The sequence below is a fragment of the Uloborus diversus genome, chromosome 4 (genome assembly GCF_026930045.1).
Source record: "Uloborus diversus isolate 005 chromosome 4, Udiv.v.3.1, whole genome shotgun sequence".
Taxonomy (NCBI): Eukaryota; Metazoa; Arthropoda; class Arachnida; order Araneae; family Uloboridae; genus Uloborus; species Uloborus diversus.
Window position 1 is genome coordinate 51268702 of NC_072734.1, and position 18820 is coordinate 51287521.

The 18820-nt window shown below is 32.8% G+C and overlaps 1 protein-coding gene across 1 annotated transcript in view; it reads right to left on the reverse strand.

The window, feature by feature from the left end:
• LOC129220566 (MYND-type zinc finger-containing chromatin reader ZMYND8-like) overlaps positions 1 to 18820 on the reverse strand; it is a 163794-nt gene that overhangs the window by 64843 nt on the left and 80131 nt on the right. The window contains exons 18-20 of the mRNA XM_054854997.1: positions 17244 to 17426; positions 16129 to 16335; positions 14753 to 14987 (exon numbers count right to left, since the gene is read on the reverse strand). Of these exons, the coding sequence (XP_054710972.1) occupies positions 14753 to 14987; positions 16129 to 16335; positions 17244 to 17426 (625 nt within the window). The remainder of the gene's footprint in view (positions 1 to 14752; positions 14988 to 16128; positions 16336 to 17243; positions 17427 to 18820) is intronic.

The window sequence follows — 18820 nt, forward strand, 5'->3', positions numbered from 1 at the left end:
GCCAAAATATTTCTAGACCCCATTCAAGAATCTTCATCAAGAAGTCATCCATCATTCAGCTCCTTTTTCTTTTGAATTTCGCGCACTTAACTTCCACGCTCGAAATATGTTGAATTCGATTTTTTTTAATGCAATCGTCAGCTGAATGGGAGTGATCAAATTCTTGAATTGTTTTGTCGTCATGCGCAAGAATGAAATAGTTCTTTAATTTTACTGAAATTAAGTGTTGTAGATACAAATTGAAAAAAAAAAAAAATTATAATCATAAACATGACCTTTTTCTATGAATTAATAATTTATTACAATATAAATAAAGTAATATTTGCTTCTTCTGTTTCTGCGTGACATCAGAGTAGAAGTTAATTTTCAAATCGGAGTAGATTGCTTATTCAGTTTTAAATCAATTTTATATGGAAAAAATAATCTCATAGATGGTTTTGTTTTTAAGTAAATCATTTTGAAAAGTGCGTGTGTGCTACATACTGTTTTCGTGTAAAAAGGTTTGTGTAAAGTCGAGAAGGTACTTTATAAATAACTAGCCAAAATACCCGACGTTGCCAGGGTCAGTAATAATTCGACAATCGAAACAATCAAGAAACAGCAAGAAACAATCAATACTTGCATTTGTTTTTTGTTTTAAGTGAAAGAATTTAAAACACACCTTTTTGACGTGATTAAAAATCGAGCTTCTTCCTTACTCGTAAAACTAAAATAGCAGTAAGTATAAAGAACAAAATAGTATTCATTTAGAAACGAAAGCATGACATTTAAGCATATACAAATTTGAAGAATTTCCAAAATATGAAATTAATCTTCACATGTTTAAAAAGATTTATCTGTTTGTACCTTTTTTTAAAAAAAACATGGAGTCTAAAACCTTCTCTGTAAGCAGGGGTCGATCCAGGTTTTATTTTTTGGGTCCCCATTTTGTGAAAAGGCAAAATATTTTTGTGAAATTTCGTTATTTTTGTGAAAAAGCAAAATATTTTTGTGAATTTTCTTTATTTTTGTAAAAAAGACCTTCTCGTGATTTTTTTCTTGGAAAAGATTATATTAAAGCATTTTTAGCTGTCGTATCGTTATAGAAAAGCCTTAGACAGGTTTCAGGGGTGATTGCAAGTTCTTGAAGAATACCTGAAAGCTGTCAAGAGAAAATGCGCTGGGGGAGGAGGGAAGTAAGACCCTTAACATTTTATTCGTAATTTGACACATACATTACATTTATTGCTTTTTACAAATATACATATGCAAGGCACACTTTCTTAAGGTGAAAGTCTCACAACAGATTTCCTGTTTGCCCCTCTCAAATACTTTAAGAGCAATGAAAATTGCACATGCTGCTGAACGTAATGATAACTCCTAATAAATACAATATGAACAGACTCAAAGATATCACATATTTCTTAACACAGAAGTGAAATACTCATTAAAGATTCCATGTATGTGTTTGAAAAACTTAAAAGTAATTAAAACCCAAAATAATACTGCACCAGCATTCAGCGTTTAATTTTTTGACGTTCTTACAGAGTAGGTATTTCGTTTAAAACTTGGCAATTTAATGATGTTAATAAATATATAAGAAATTTTATTTGTTTGCCTCTTAACAAGGTACAGTAAACATCAAAAATGCGAAAAATTCGTTTACCATGGCCGATGTAAGGAAATCAAGATCTTCAAAACAAATAAAAATATAAAAACAGCATGTAAAATAATTTTATTTTAAGTAAAGTTATTTTAGAATTGGATTTTGAAACTCAACACAAATTAATACTAAATATATATTGCGTAATCAAAGTAAAATTTAAGATTTTCCTGAAAACAAGCTACCAATCACAAGTGTCCCTCTCCCGTCCCCCCTCTGACGCTCTCAAGCAAAAACACCTCACGCAGCAAGCAAAAAGATAAGATGGGGGAAGGTGGAAGAGGCTCCCGCGTAGATGCGTACACCTTTGCGTTTAAAAAATATTGTGAAAAGGCTGCCTTTTTATAAATTTGCTGCTTTTACGACGCGGAATTTTGTGAATGGGGCCGCTTCTGCGATGAGGAATTTTGTGAATGGGGCCGCTTCTGCGACGTGGAATTTTGTGAATGGGGCCGCTTTTGCCATGCGGAATTTTGTGAAGGGGCCGCAAAGCGGCCCCAATTTGACGCTGGATCGACCCCTGGTAAGGCAATTGAAGTACAAACTGTTTCAAAAACTGTAACCACCCCCTTATACTTGCCCTAGTTATTTTTGGGACATTTCTATCATTGTGGGCTCTTGGTGCGATTTTACCAAATTTACTGGAATTGTTTGTGGATACTTTCGATAATGTTCCCCCTCCTTACTTCGTAAAACGATATGTTACTAATTTTGGTTGCAGAGATTTTGTCGACAGATGCTGAAATACTTTTGGTCACCATGAAATGGCGCTAAACAGCTTCATCCGAAATGTTTCCAAAATAAGTACAGTGAAACCTGTGCAAGTTGACCACCTGCGGTGCACTACTTTAGTGGTCAACTTAAGCAAGTGGTCTACTTATAGAGGTTGATTTATATGATAAGGGTTAATTCTGTGCCTGAATAAAGGGGTCAACTTCACAGGTTTTACTGTAGTAGAATTTGCAATTGTTTAAAATTGTGCAAAAAGAAAAATTAATGTAAGTTTTTGTGCTGTTTATGGATTTGCCTAATTTAGTTGGTGAATTATTTTATGCACCAAAAAAAGTTTTTTTTTAAAGATTATTTGATTGGCGATATTTTGTGTACATGGTGAAAGCTGAGAAACATTATTATATAGTCTTTGGTTTCAAAAACAGCGACAGTTGAAAAAACTGACAAATGCATCAGCTACTGAATTCTTTCTGCAAAAAATTTTGGCGAGCTTTCTGCTGGTTGATTGAATAATAAGTGTCTTATCAGCATAAATCGTAATAAAAAACAATTAATTACATTAAAGTTTCATTTAAATGGAAAATTATCAGCCAAATCCATTTATTATTAGAAAGTCTTGCGGAAAAACGTTACTTTTAAGATTTGACTAGAGAAAAGCCTCGAACAGTCAGACGAAACACAAAAATATTCAACAATACAACAATTCTAGCTATGAACTGGGAGTTGAGATGATAACACTAAATAATAAATTGGGTCAATGAAAGCCTTCGAACATGGAACAAAAAAGTTCATAACTCATTTTTTATACAATTTAGAACTTTCTAACAAATACCATCTTCAGCAGAAAAATAAGCGCTTTCGATTTACACATTATTTTAATATGTTCACGCATTTTCACCCCCATATTGGGGTCTTTATGCGAAAATTGGGACTTAAAAATTGGAATATAAAAGGAACTATCAATGAGATTTTTTTCGAAATGGTCTATAAACCTTTCCAATACCAAAAAGAACAAACGGTGAAAGTTTCAGCTAAATCTGCCGGATAGTTTCTGAGATCTTATTGAACACACCCACACCATTTAATAACATCCATTTATATATATATAGATTTTATTCCGAGACACATGGATGCATGCATTACAAGCATAGAAAAACAAAAACCAAAGGATGTCATTCAATGGTCAAATGAAACAATATGCAAATTGTGATTGCTCCCCCCCCCCAAAAAAAATAACAAATCAAAATTTTTTGCAATAGTTTGCAAGCCCTTCAATTAAAAAAAAAAAAAAAACTTACCATTTTGTCAAGAATGTGAGGGAAAAAAATCAACCAAATAATATAACTGAAAAGTTGTAATGAATGAGAATAAACATTGAATTACTTTGAACAAGAAAAGTAAATATAACAAAGTTCTGTTTATGCTGAAGTTAACTGAGGGGGTAACAAAGAGCCCAACATGTGGTTGTAATGAGTTGCAGGACAGGTTCCCCCCCCCCCCTCCAATTAAATATGCAAATGCATTACAAGCTCTTCAAGAAAACGGCTTTTCTATAAGCTACTATAAACTGAAACAAATAACATAGTCCAACCTATTGATGTTGAAACTCTTGAGCCATTTAACACACAATAAGCGCAAAATGAATGCACAAAAATAAAAATAAATGGTTGGGAATACACTCAAATGTGAAAATTGAACATGAAACTACAAAAAATTTGTATCTTACCTCTTTTAAATGTCACATTCACGAAAATAATACTTTATATGAGATTAATTAGAGTATTAATAACTGGTACCCACCGAGCCAGTGGTCAGTAGTAGCATGTTACTAGAGATTGCAATACCGGACCAAAAATGCTAATACCGGTATTCAGTATTCTAAAAATGTGATACCGAAATACTGGTATCAATTATCTAAAACATTTTGTTTCGTTAACATATTTCATAATTTAGAACAAAAATTGTATTATTTTTGAAAATAAATAAACAATTTTAAAATGAAGGAACAAATGTAATAAAAAATTAATAATAGTAAAAAGTGTCATGCATCTATTGAATTGTCTCTATGCCTGGAACTCAATTTATTGCAAAAATTTCCTGCAATTGAAAAAACTCTCTGAATTCACGCAGGTCATTGGTAATGTTCACAATGTGTGATGCACCTCCTTTAATTACCTTGAAGTCTTATCTTCAAATAATTCGGTGTCTTGCGTATTATTTTGGGATAAACCCTTTTGTGTGTATGTGTTTCTTTTGTATTGTGTGTATTATTATTCATATTTGAATTTATAGCTAGTCGTAATTTCAATTTGAGAGACGATACTTTCCCGATATTATCATCATCTTCAGCAATTTCCCCTTAATCAGGATGGGTTTGTGTTTGCTTTTTATTATCCCTGTTTGGAATTTAAGATGAACTTAACTAAATCTGATCGTGTTAGTTTCTTTAAATCATTTTCTTTCCAAAATTCTTTAGAATTTAATTATGTAAATGTCTGAAAATATGTTCCGGTTAATTATCCCTTACCTCTATGCAAAATTTCAAAGCACTATATCTTACTACTATTATATATGCGAAAGTTTGTCTGTATGGATGGATGAATGTTTGTTACTCTTTCAAGCAAAAACTACTGAATGGTTTTTGATGAAACTTTACAATAATAAAGCTTATGCATCAGAATAACACATAGGGTAGTTTTCATCCTTTTATGGGGTTCAAAACCCACCATAGGGGGGGCGATAAAACAAAATTTTCATATAAATTCTCTAATATGTGGATGAAAAAATACTTACACATGTTAACATTATATGTCCATCGCAAGCTCTGATTTTTCTATTGAAGATGGCACCTGTTTGAAATTTCTAAGTAGAACAAAAAACGAGTTATGAGCTTTTTAGTTCCATGTTCGAAGGCTTTCCTTAACCCCAATACAATATTTAGTGTATCATTCCAACTCCCTGTGGATAGCGACAATTGTTGTATTGTTGACTATTTTTGCTTTTCGTCTGACTGTTCAAGGCTTTTCTCAAGTCAAATCTAAAAGTAAGATTTTTGCACAAGATTGGCAAATAATACATGGATTTGGCTGATTATTTTCCAGTTTAACGTAACTTTGAGGCAAGTAATGGGGTTCTTTTTATTTATTTGTGTTGACTGGGTATTTCATCGACCAGCAGGAATCTCGCTCAACTTTTTTTGAGGAATCATTTCAATAGCTAAGGCATTTGGCAATTTTTTCAATTCGCGTAGTCTTAGCTTCAAAAACCTAAAGACTATGCGAATAATGTTTCTCGGTTATCATTACAAGCAATCTAAAGTATGCTTTAGATTGCTTGTAATGATTTTTGAAAGAATTTAAGCAATAAAGAAACTTTTTATACTTTTTCAAGGCTTTCAAGCACTCGGAAAACAAACTTTTTTTTCTCTTTTTTCAGGAACTTTTCAAGGTTTTTCAAGGGCGTAAAAATTACGAACATATGCCCTTGAAAAAAAAATGGCGCATGCACCACGAGATTACTTTCGAATTCATTTGCAAAAGGGGTGGTTCATAGCAGCGTTACTATTACAGTCAACGCGCGACAACTCTTAAGTCCCAAGGGACTGGCTAAAACGTTCCGAGTTATGGGAAGTTTCCACAACAGTCTCAAGAGCTTGGGATCCAATGAAAACTTTGAGATAAAGAAATATTTGAGTTATCGAGATCCGAAAGTTCCTTATTGCAAACGTGAGGCTGAGATTCCGAGAAATATCTGTAGCACCCTGCTCCGCGATTCGACGTCATAACGCCTCCCCTAAACCTCTTTTTTATGAATTTCCATGCTGCAGTGGTTGAAGGAGGAGTAATGATGTCAATCTGAAGTGAAATAATACGGGAAAGTCAGGTTAAGGTGCCGCGGCCGTGTTTTTGGGTGTACAGTATCTTTTAACGTAATGGAAAATTTTTAAAATCTGATTTTTAAGTAAAAATAATATAAAAGCGGACTAATCGGATCAAAATGTTAAAAAACGGTCTAAAGCGCACTTGACCCTTAAAAATGGACTTTGGCGGGAAAAGCGGACCATTTGGGAGCCCTGCCTATACTGAGTTAAATTCGTCCGGCCCACATCCTTCGATGTAGATGAAAACAGACGCCTGAAGTCGTCCACCAATTGTTCCGCAGCAGTTCTTTGATCTTTCGATAACGGCGCACTCCCAATTAACTTTGATGTCAAGGACTCAGAAGACACAGTCTCGGGGGAATTGATTCTTCTAATGATGCAGTTTACTGGAGTACAAGTTGCCAACACTTCACCTTTCTGGATATTCCTTGGTCTTTCACTCACGTTGGCGATTCTCACAGGAATTACATCCTTAGGAATGTCCACAAGCGTAGATGCTACCAGCACACCTTTTAGGTTATTGCTTAGGTTAGGGTATTCAATGAGTCCAAATCGAAAACTATTGCTTTCTTCAATGGAGCCAGGTATCAATGATTCTGACCTTGAGGGAATCAATAAATCTGTTTGGGCTATTATCTGATGAGCGGACTTTACATCACTTTCTGCTGGAAAAATAGCTATGTCTTTTCTCATCGATTGCAGCTCATTAGTCTTGAAGTCGAGGTTGAAGTCATACTTCTTTAAAAAGTCCAATCTGAGAATGAAGAGGTTCGTGATATCAGCAATGAATACCGTATGATGGTAAGTGGCATTTTCAAACACAATTTCTAAGTTTACTTTACCTTCAATCTCGATCTTGTCACCTGTCACAGTTTGGAGGGTAATGCAGGGCGGCGTCCATAGAATGTTGAGTCCAAATTGACGAGCCACATCTGTTCTAATGATTGTAACATTGGCTCCAGTGTCAATAATCAGTTCGCAGGGAAACCCGTTTACATGTGCGTAAACAAACAGTCCATTTTGCGAGATTGCCATGGCTTAGTTTTCCTGGACCTGAGAGGGAGAGGTGCTTTTCCCTCTGGTTTCCTAGCGAGCTTCACAGCTTCTTCGTAAGTGACCCGCGCCGCACAGTGGAGTATTTGACTGAAAATCCTGGCCAAAACTAGTTGGAAATTTTCACTCATCTGAAGGCAACTCCCTTCTGTGTGTTTGTGCGCTGTACGGCGAAGCTATTCCACTTAAAGACACGAAACTTTGTATACAAGTTGTCTGAAAGCCTGATGTTACAGTTTGAAGCTTGATTTTTTAAAATTTGAATTAGAAAATGAAATATTTAATGTTTTATCCACGGTCTAGACCAGGGGCGGCAAATAGGGGGGTAAAGAGGGGGCGGTCGCACCCCCAAATTTTTTAAGCAGAATGATAGAAAATTGGTGAATTCAATTTATGTAAGTCGGAAATCAATGTTCATTAAAAAAATCTCGCTGGTTCTCAGTAACTATTTGATGAAACTCGACACATTCCCAGACTAGAAAAAGTGTTTTTCGTTATTTGGATGATGACTTAGAAATTCACGAAGTATTTTTCGACCTTTTCACGGCTAAATATTTCATACTTGTGTGCCCAGTGTAACGATGGTATGTCCAATATGAGAGGCTCGTGCAAAGTGGTGTGGCTGCATGGTTTTCTCAAGAAATTCCTTGGTATTTTACATTCACTTTTACGCTCATTTTTTAAGTGTATATTTATTTAATGAGTGTTCATCGCTTTCTTTTGCTAGAAACACGTTTCAGCTGCTCAATGCATTATCTGCTTTCATAGAAACTTCTTAAAAATGCATGTGCTTATTGAATTTAAAAAAAAAAAACATATCAACAAATACCTTTTATGGGACTCTATAGTTATGCAATCTCGAAGTGACACAAGATGGTCTTCAAGAGTTAAAACCATAAAAACCTTTCTCTATAACTTCAAAGCAGTGATTTGACGACTGTGAGAATTATTGCAAAACGATTCTTTCAATGGTGAAAAAGCTCATGCCCTTCAGCATGTATGACTTCGTTTGAATTTTTATTCAATTTATTTGTATTGAGGTAAGTTTTCGAAAAATGTTTTACTCTATCAAAACATCTTCAATCCGCCACAGTTAATTTTCGGACTATTCAAGGCACAGTTCAATCTACAATTGATCTGTGCGTTCATACTACCATAGTTCAATCTGCAATTGAAATTGAAAATAGATTTTACATAGATGCATATTTCAATCAATGGTGAAACGTTTTCAAAAACATTCTTCCTCCGAGCCAATTTTAAAAAGGCACTAAAAAAAGAAAAATCCACATGATGATGTGAAGTCAAACACTGATTTTTTAATATTTTGTATGAAGTAATAGATTGTTTTTCTAATAAAATTAACACAAGATTTGATGATAACTATTTTTCTGCATGGTTGGCTCTATATTATCTGGATTGGATTTTTTGAAAACGAAAAATAAAATGTTTCAATTATGAGTAAAATTTTTAGCACTAGGCAAGAAAAATTACAGGCAATATACCGATAGACCGGTTATCACATCCAGAGACTGCAGTTCCGTCCTTGTTGTGGACTCTTCAGCCTGGAATAGTGAATAACAGAGCTGGTGGTAGATGACATCCAATTGAAGCTGAGAGCGCCGACGAGACTAGATTATTCAATGATGAAAAATTAAGCTCTTCGCAATTTTTGAAGTTGCCTGTGTGATTTTGAAGAGCAAAACATAAAAAGTGTTTTCATACATAACTTTGTTATTTCAATTATTTTTCAACTATTCCAATCAGCTCAGCTGGTAGAGAAAAATTTTTGTTAGGTTAGAGAAATATTTTCGAAGCACAATGGGCAAAAGAAAAAAAAAGAAAGAAAAAACCTTTTCTATTTAGCTGTACTGGCAAAACAGCACGACACTGAGCACTGTTAGTAAGACGATTCCCTGCTCTTCTGAATTCCAAAAAACATGCATTAAAACTTTTCCAAAAGGTATAAAAACTTCAGTATCGAGATGTTTTGTATGATAACTTATTAGAAAATGAATCAAAATTTTAATTGCTTCTAAGCACTAATTTTTATTCATATTAAACCGATTTTATGACCACTTCCTGTTAGCTAATGTGTGTTTGTTACCGCACTGTGGTAATACATATTTAAGAAACTCGACCCCCCAAATGAAATGCTGAAATGCCGCCCCTGGTCTAGACTTTTGCATGCTTACGACCGTAAAAACGATCCTAGTGAACGTAGAAAAAAACCCAATGTATCACAAGATAGGAAAAATAATTTTCTTCGAAAATATGATTTGTTTGAAGTTCTAACGTAATTAACCGAATTTCTAGGAATTTACAAAGAGAGGTCACTTTTTCGACTTTTTTCAATTATTCAATCAATGTGAACTAAAATTCCTGCATCCGGTATTCTAATAATGGTATGGCTCTGAAACTTTTTAAGGAAATAATATAAACACCTGATCTTTATTTAAAGCAAAAACGGTGAAGTTATGTTGTTTCACTGATTTATAATGAATTTTTTTTCAATGAGTTGAAATAAAAATTTTCAATAATTTTCACTCGATCCGAAATGGTTGCAGCACTTGGCTGCTTGCCAAAAATGCTTTAACAAGTGATAAGTAAACATGTTTAATGCGAAGATATGGCTATTTTTCCCCATCATTTTCGTCGAAGATGTGTAATTAAGAAGAAAAAAAAATAAAAATAAAAAGGGTTAAAAAATCCTAGTGTTCTTTACAAAACACTAATTTGAAACAAAAAAATCAATGTTATTCTTTTCGTTCAGTTTCAATCATTAAAACCCTGAGTTAATCATGCACAAAAGAAATTGAAGACAAGGGTTTCGGGGTTACAAAGAACCTTTTTTCTATTGTAAAAGAAAAAAAAAGAAAAATGAACTCGGAAGTTAAAACTGTAAAAACACTCGAAAATGGATTCAAAAGCTCTTTGTTTTTGAATTTTATATGTTGTACATATAGCCGTACCTTGGGTCGATCCTTAGTTTTACATAGCGTGATGTGTCCCGCTAAAAATTGTGTGAACAAAAACTTGGAACTAAAATTTAATACAACTTCAATTTCACAATGAGTTGGTAAGATATCTTAAATGTGGATAGTTCGCTAGCGTTAGGAGAAAATTACAAATATACTACGTATAAGGGGGGAAAGACCCCCCCTCCCCCGGCACATTATTTGCAACGATAATCTGAAAAAAATATAAATATTTATTTATTTTATTTAAAATCTTTCTCAATTTTAAGGAAGAGAAAATTTTCTTAGCGAGATCGCAAAATTATTTAATTTATTGCCTCATTAACGTACATGAGAAAATTAACATAATTAAACGCAAACACATGTTTTAGGGGTGCAATGAATTCCTTTAACGAAGCATAAAGCTAAGCATTTTCGAAACTAATTCAATGATTCTCATTCCATAGCTTAAACTTTTATACATTCATGAAGCGGTTTCTCGTAACCCTGAAACTCGTGTCTGAAATTTTATTGATGTTTATGCGCTTAAATATGTTGCTTTTTTCATTCAGTAGTACTTTTGATAACTTTTTACAAATTTATTAAATCTTTGTTGGTAATTTCAGTTTAAAATCATGACTTGTCACAAAACGATTGGATTATGCACTTTAAAAAAAAAAAAATCATTAAAAAAAAGGGCAGTTGTAGGCGGAAGATTTTTTTGCAGAAATTAGCACTAGAGACTTTGCCAAATACGATGTAACTTTCAAAACAGCCCAACCGAGCCCGACACCCATTTAAAAAGCTTTCTCTAGTTATAAATTAAGGCAAAAAGCCTTTAAAAATCTTTCGTACCAAGTTTTCTTTATTTTTTTTTACAAAAAGAAAATAAAAATATTTACTTTAATTTATAATTAGCACAAAGCCCTGACATTTCTTTATCCCGTAAAATTGATTTGGGTCAATTCCATTCATTTATAAAGCCACAAAAAAATCTACATTGAAACGTAATAATTAAGCTGAAACGTGACAAAAAAGCGAAAATTCTTATAGAAATCTCATCTTTTACCGAGGCTATGAGTAATTGTACGTGACTCAGGTTTCCAAAACAGGTGCCGATCGATGCACCAGTTAGTCAACTATCATAGAATAAATTTTTATAAAAATTGGGTAAATTTTTAATTTTGGACTTTTGGCCAGGATTTTTAGTCAAATACTCCACTGTGCGCCGCCACAATTCCAGCACTTAAGTGGTTGTTGATTTTGGTCCTTGGCAGCCGAAATACTTTTGAGGGTTCCTGCAATTTCTTTTATTTGCTTTTCAAGTTCAGCAAAGCGTGACGAAACCGAATCAGACTCATCAGTTTTCACGCCGTGGATTGAATGGCGATCCTTGCAGGTTGCTTGTTGGGCGGCCTCCAACTTCATCGCATACACAACAGCAGAATTCAGGTCTTTGACATCCGCCATCCGCAGAGCTTTCTGGATTTCCGGATCTCGAACCCCGTCGATGTAGTAGTTGAGTGCCAGGTTGTCTCGAACATCTGCAGGACAGTCACAAAAAAGCAAGCTCTTGCAGGGTTTCCCCGGTTTTCTGGAAATGGGACTTCAACTGGAGTTGGCTGAAATCTTTCTGGCACTTCTCACCAAAGCGAAGCTCCAACGCAGATGTGAGGGCGGCGAAATCCAGATGCTGGCTGTCCGGAAGGGTCTGGAGAATGTCCGCTGCGTCACCTATCAGGGATGCTGCAAGATGACAGGCCTTGGTAACAGAGTCCCATCCATTTGCTTCGGAAACTATCAGGAACTGGGTCTTGTACACTTGCCACGAGGATTTGCCGTCAAATGTGGCGAGCTTAATTGACGGTCATGCAGCTGAAGGTAGAAAATCACCAGCACCACTTCCAGAGGCTGCCAATTTCCTTTCCATATCTTTAAAGATCTCTTCTTTAAGTAGATGAAATTTTCTATCTTCTTCTTCAAATTTATTTTCTACAGCATTGAATCGGCTTTCAACGGCATCAAATTTTTCGTCAATAGCATCAACTTGATGCTCTATGTCATTAAATTTATTTTCCATCATAGTCTTTACCGAAATAAGGTCGTTTTTAATTTCTTCCTGGTTAGACGTTAAGTCCTTTTTCAGCACCATTAAATCACTTTTTAATTGGTCTTGATTTGCCAACATACTTGCAGTCAAGTCACTTTTCACAGCATTAATTGCTTCCAGAAGTTGTTTTAATTGGTCATCCATTGCGTGAGTAATCACCATAAACAAAATAAAGTCCCAAATCAAAACAGTCTTTATGAAAAAAAAAATGTCCAAAGTGTACAGAAAGTGGAGTACAATGTCCAAAATGTACTCCAAGAAAGTCCAGAAGAAGCCCCACGTTGGGCGCCAATTGTAACGGATCCGGTGCGACTTCCAACTTTCTTGAAAGGAAGACGCAGTTCTTGATGAAGAATACAGGAAATTTATTTACACTATGTACAGGGAAGATCGTCAACAATTGCTAAATTAATCATCAGCAATTAAGCAAGTATCACACAACACCGTAAACTCAACGGTTACACACGTATTTACTTCCAAATACGAAAAACAACACAGCGAAAAGCCTCGCAATAAACAGAGCTAATACACTCTCAGTACAAATTCTCAATCGAAACTAACTTTTTATCCAGCATAACGGCTTATATACACACCGTAAAGAGAGCTCTCAAATATTCCACAAGATTCGAAATGCTTCTTGAAAATCGTAGACCGTTATTTTATTTCTCTTCCTTCGCAAATTTTATCAATGAAAAATAGGGGGACTTATACTTCAGCCGAATGTATAGGGGCTGAATATTCATTACGGGAAACTATTTACAGGTTACGTTACTACAATAATTACTATTTACAGAATTTGTAACAATATCATCCGAAAGGTAATTTTTTGGTAAGCAAAAAGTAAAACACTTTTTCAGTTACAAATATCGGATTTCAAGTTTTCTTGCAAAATGTCTAAAAAAAATCAAAATAAAAATCAATTTTTTAAAAAACATTCAAATATTTCTGGTTTTTTGAACATGAATGATAATGTCAAATATACTGTTAGAAAGCACGTTTTCTCCTGATTAAGAAACACTAATAAAATATGTTAATATATAATTAAAAATCTAAGTTACAGAGGGAAAATGTAGACTTGCATCACAAAACTTGGCGGCCATATTGATGACGTCATCAATGCCGCTATAGAGCCAGAAAAATTTGTGTCCTGGGCTTTCTGAACTCGTCTACCCATGTACTATCTGAATCCAAAAGGGTACTGGTAGTTAGCTGTGAAATATTTTAGCGTAACTTTCAGTCCACTAGTTTGCCTTTTACTTAAAATTGCTCATAGAAGTACGTTAGTATTCTCAGTTAAGTTTTATGTTTCAGATAGTTTATTTATTTACATTTAATAACAAATAGTGCTGATTATGATACATTTTTGTATGTTCATATTTTTCTTTTTCAATGTGCAATTGATTAATGCAATTGAATACATTTGATGAATAAATATTTGTATGTTTCAGTAATTATTTGTTAGTTGAAAATACACAAAGAGGTATGTATTTTTAAGGTTTCATTACAAATGCTGTAGCGTTTCTGCCGGAAATTACTGTAGTTTAATATTCAAAACCATTTTTTGCAAATATTTACTTTCAACCTTTTTCTTTTTTGAATATAAGTGTAAATTTAATACTCCAGCCAAATTTTGTAAGAAGGAGTTAAGTAACCACTACATTTTGGAAGTATTTTTATAGTTGGTATTTAAAAAAATGATAGTTATAGTTGTAGTTAACATTTTTAGTAAAGTAGTTGTAACTGTAGTTAACTAAAAAAAATGTTTTTCTGACCGCTGCAACGAACAAGTTTTCCTTCATTCTTTGTCTAATTTAATCCCTATTTTTAAAAAATTGCTTCAATACTCCTTTCACTTCACTGAAACTAAAAATAGTCAAAAATTTATTATACTTTTAAGCTTAATCTTAGTATAGCTACATGACAAAAAAGGGAAATATTAGTTCTGATAATGTTTTTGCAGATTTTTTGCTGGAGATAGTTTCAATGTAGTGCTCTTTTACAACTTGCTTAGTTTGATTTTACTCTAAAGTTAATGGGAATCTTTTGGTTTTTTTTGGAGATTTTGTTAATTTAAAAAATTATCCTGAAGTATGAATACATTTCTAAGCACCATGTTCCATGTAATTCAACTTTATAGAGTCAAGTTTTGGAAAAACAGGCTTCAAGGATTTTCAAGTACTATTGCATACATTAAATTTTTACATAAAAAAACAAGAAAATACAAAACAATTGAGAAAAAATATCAGAGTTTGGATAAAGAACAATTTTAAACATAAAATTTATCTTGCATAGCCTTCAAAAACTTGATTTTTGACCCCCCCTCGCTCTGAAAAAAATATAATTAAATAAAAACTTAAATAAAAATATTTTTTCTTGCTCACCTAAAGATTCACTACTTGTTCCTGCCATAGATTGTGGATTTGATTCTTGCTTGTTAGGTGTTACTGTAGACACAACAGGAATGGGTGATGCTTGTGAAGTTGATAACTGAGAAGATGGTATGGGTGATGCTTGTGAAGTTGATAACTGAGAAGATGGTATGGGTGATGCTTGTGACGTTGATAACTGAGAAGATGGTTGAACATGAGAATCAACAACTTTTGGGGAGAAGACTACCTGTTAAGAGTAAAAATAACTTTAACATTGAAGAAACAACAAAAGTACAAATTAACCTATTTTTGCCTAGCATTCTTTTACAGGACGCTCAAAAATGGTAACTTTTAAAAATATATTTTATTTCAAATCAAATGAGTAGTAGATTACCAAAGCAAAATGTTGTAGTAGTGAAAATCCACAAAATAGCAGCACTGCATTTTATTTCATTTTGTGTTTTTTCGCCAAGAGTCGAAAATTGTGTTTTTTCAGCATGGCGAAACACAAAAAGAGAGTTTGAACTTTAAATTTTCAATGCAATAAAAACTTTTTATGTGCTTAGTTGAGTTCATACTCTTTTCTAAAAACCTATACCTCAAAAAGTTTTAAATAATATCTTATTGTTGTTATTTTAACAGTCTTGCTGTTTTCTATAGGCAAGAATGAGTACAGGTTTTCCAACCTGTTCCGATTATTGATAGTTTAGCTTTTCTCATCCTTTATGATGTTCTACTTTCATAAAATGTTGGAAATCTGATTTTTTAAAAATGATTTATTAATGAAACTAGTTAATTTAAATGTAATTGATTATATCACTTTCATGTTTGTTTTGATTCATTGTAGCATAGCTTTTCTTATAATTTGATATATTTTTTACTATAACAACAAAATGCTATTTAGGCTTTGATAAGTGCTGAGAAATAAAGAACATATTACTAAAACAAGTTAATATTAAAATTTAATTGTAATTAAATCTTCTTAATATTTCAACAGCTATTACTAATTAAGAAATAGAAACATAATTAATTAGGTACATTAACACGAGAACACTAACAGATTTTATAAACCTTTAAACTCTATACAAATATCCATATGGGTGAGTGTGTTTTTATTTATATTATGTCTACTAGACAGTTACCTTACTTACAACATTAATGTATTTTGTTTAAAGATTTTACTAACTAGTATATATGAATAAATCAGTAAAAATGTATGTCCCTTTAATCAGATAATATATTTTTTAAATTTATGCTTATGTATATTTGTCACATATTTTACATCATAAGCTTGACACTAATATTCTGTTAAAAACATTTAAATATTTAAAATAATGATATTAAAATAGAAAATGCAGTATAAATAATTACTTTAGAAATAAATGTACCTGAATACTTTTGTTGGGCAAAACTTGAATTTGTTGTGAAGTAATTGTTCCTGGGCTTTTAACAAGTTGCATAGAATTTTTTGATGTGACAACAATAGGAGATTTAGGAACAGAAGCTTGAAATGTGGTAGCTGATTTTACATCACCAGGCTTTAAAGAATCAGGTGGCTTTACATTTACAACAAACAGTTTTTTATTTTCAGAATTCTAAAAAACAAAGAAGTAATATGAGACAATTTAAAATTTAAGCAAATATTAATTTTCTAAAGCATGAAGATTTAAAGTTGTGAGCATAATAGGTTTTCAGCTGTCTTTGTTTTTTGAAGTGGTGTCATAACCCCAGTAGATATACAAATTAATAGAAATAAGAAACATTTCAAAAAAATGGATAACTGCAAAGAAAACTAAAAGTAACACTGACTGTTAAAGCAAATAACAGAGTGTAGATAGTGTTCCTCCAATTTCTTTCAATAAAACTAAATTTGGGTTAAAATCAAACACATCAATGTTCAAAATGGGACCTGTAATTTCATGCATATTCGAGGTTCGAGAATAATGATTGACAAACTTGAAGGTGAAGATAATATTTATTATTTTTAAAGTGAAATATAGTTCAACAAAAGACATTTGAAGCAATGAATGACTGGCAGAGCTTCTAGAAAAGCAACCTTTAAAGTTTTTTGAACAACGTATAAAGAGGAAACTTAGAAGTCTCGGCAAGATTCTGTATGATTAGTTAAAAAAATGTTCTAACATATTTTTAACTATGAATTTTAATCAAATAAAATAATGTCAGAAAGAAGTTGAATTATAAAAACACACTAAAAACTATTTTTCTATGTCTTTGTTATAAATGCAGTTTTACCTAAAATCAGTACAAAAAAGGTTAAAATATTTAAGAACTAAATTTTAACACAACACTTCTGCTAAATTTTGTTTAAATTTTTATTTTTATTTTTGGCAAACTTGATATCAGCAAAATAATAAAAACAAACATTACATAACACACAGATATAGGGAGCATGCAGCAGAAAATTAAAATCTCTCATTTTTGATTTTAAAAAGAATTCTAAAAAAATCATTTTTCTTTCAATGCAGAAACATGAGTTACTTACTTCCGGCAAAGGTGATGGAGTCAACTTTAATTTTATTTCTGGTCTATTTTCCAAACCTGTTTTCCCCTTCAACTGAGAGCAGAATTTCTGATGTTCTGCAAAATGTTGCTTTTGACAGTTAAATGTACAATAACTTGTATTCCAACAGCAAGAATATCTTGATTCTTGAAGACAATTTGCACACTATGGGAAAATGGACACAAGCAATGAAACTCATTGTTTATTATTATCACTAGTATATTACAGATTCAAGAAAACTGAGAAACTTTTACATGATTCCTTAAATAATTATTGAAATTTGAATCAGAAGTTAAGAGCAATTTTTTTCCCAATAACGGGTAATTTGATGTCAAAAAGTAGGAAAATTTCACAAAAAAGTAAGATTAATATTTATTTAAAAAAATATATATATAATCAAATCAACAAAAAATCAGGAACATATGAACATTCGGGTTATGGCTTTAAAACATTTTTTAGCCTGTAGCAGATACTTTTTGATACAGATCAAAAAACAACAATTATCTTGTCAAATTCCAAAGAAAAAAAATCACACCATGAGATTGAAAGTTCGTTAAAAAATAAGAGTACAGTATCACCCCTATTTAATGATTGTCAAGGGACTGGAAAAAGTTATCGTTCAAGCAAAGATATCGTTAAGCAGAGGAGCAGAGACATTCAATGCAGTCAAATCCGGACCCATTGACATGTATCATAAAATTGAGGAAATTGTTAAATCAAAATCATACTGTATATAAATTTTCTTGAAAATATCCATTCTTTATTTAAATCAACCCCCCCCCCAAAAAAAAAGAGACATTTCATCAAAACACAGGTGGGAAGTTTATCAAACCCAGGTTTTGAATTAAAAAATGTAGCATTTTAGAAAAAATATGAAAACAATATATTCTTTTTTGTAGAAATATTTTCAAAGTAAAACAAACATTTTTGAGTGTGATAAATTAAAGTAATTAATACACGCTGAAATAAAACAACGAAAAAAATAAATAAATAATAATTTGAATTTTGACATTTTGAATTCAAATGGTGAATTCAAGGCGTGTGCGTTTGTGTGTGGGGGTATGTGTGTTTGTGTGCAAAGGGTATGTGTATGTGTGTGTAGGCATGTGTGTTTGTGTCTGTGTGCTAGCATAAGTGTGTGTTTGTGTCTGTGTGCTGGCATAAGTGTGTGGGTAGTTGTGTGTATGAATGTGTGTGTGGGGGGGTATGTGTATGTGTGTGTAGGCATATGTGTTTGTGTCTGTGTGCAGGCAAAAATATGTGGGTAGTTGTGTATATGTGTAGGTGTCTGTATGTATGCGTGTGTGTATGTGTTTGTGTGTGTCGATGTATGTGTGTATGGGTTTGTGTGTATTTGTGCGTGTGAGTGTGTATGCGCATGTGTGAAGGACATGGATGCAACCTGGAGACGGCTTTCGCTATAGAAGCAGCATCGTGAGGAGCCGATCGACGGTGATGGTGCGGAGGGTGGCGGTGTGAAAATAAAATGATAGGACGCCAAAAACAGTCAAATAAAAGCAATAAGCAATCGTGATTGCTCAAAAAAAAAAAAAAAAAAA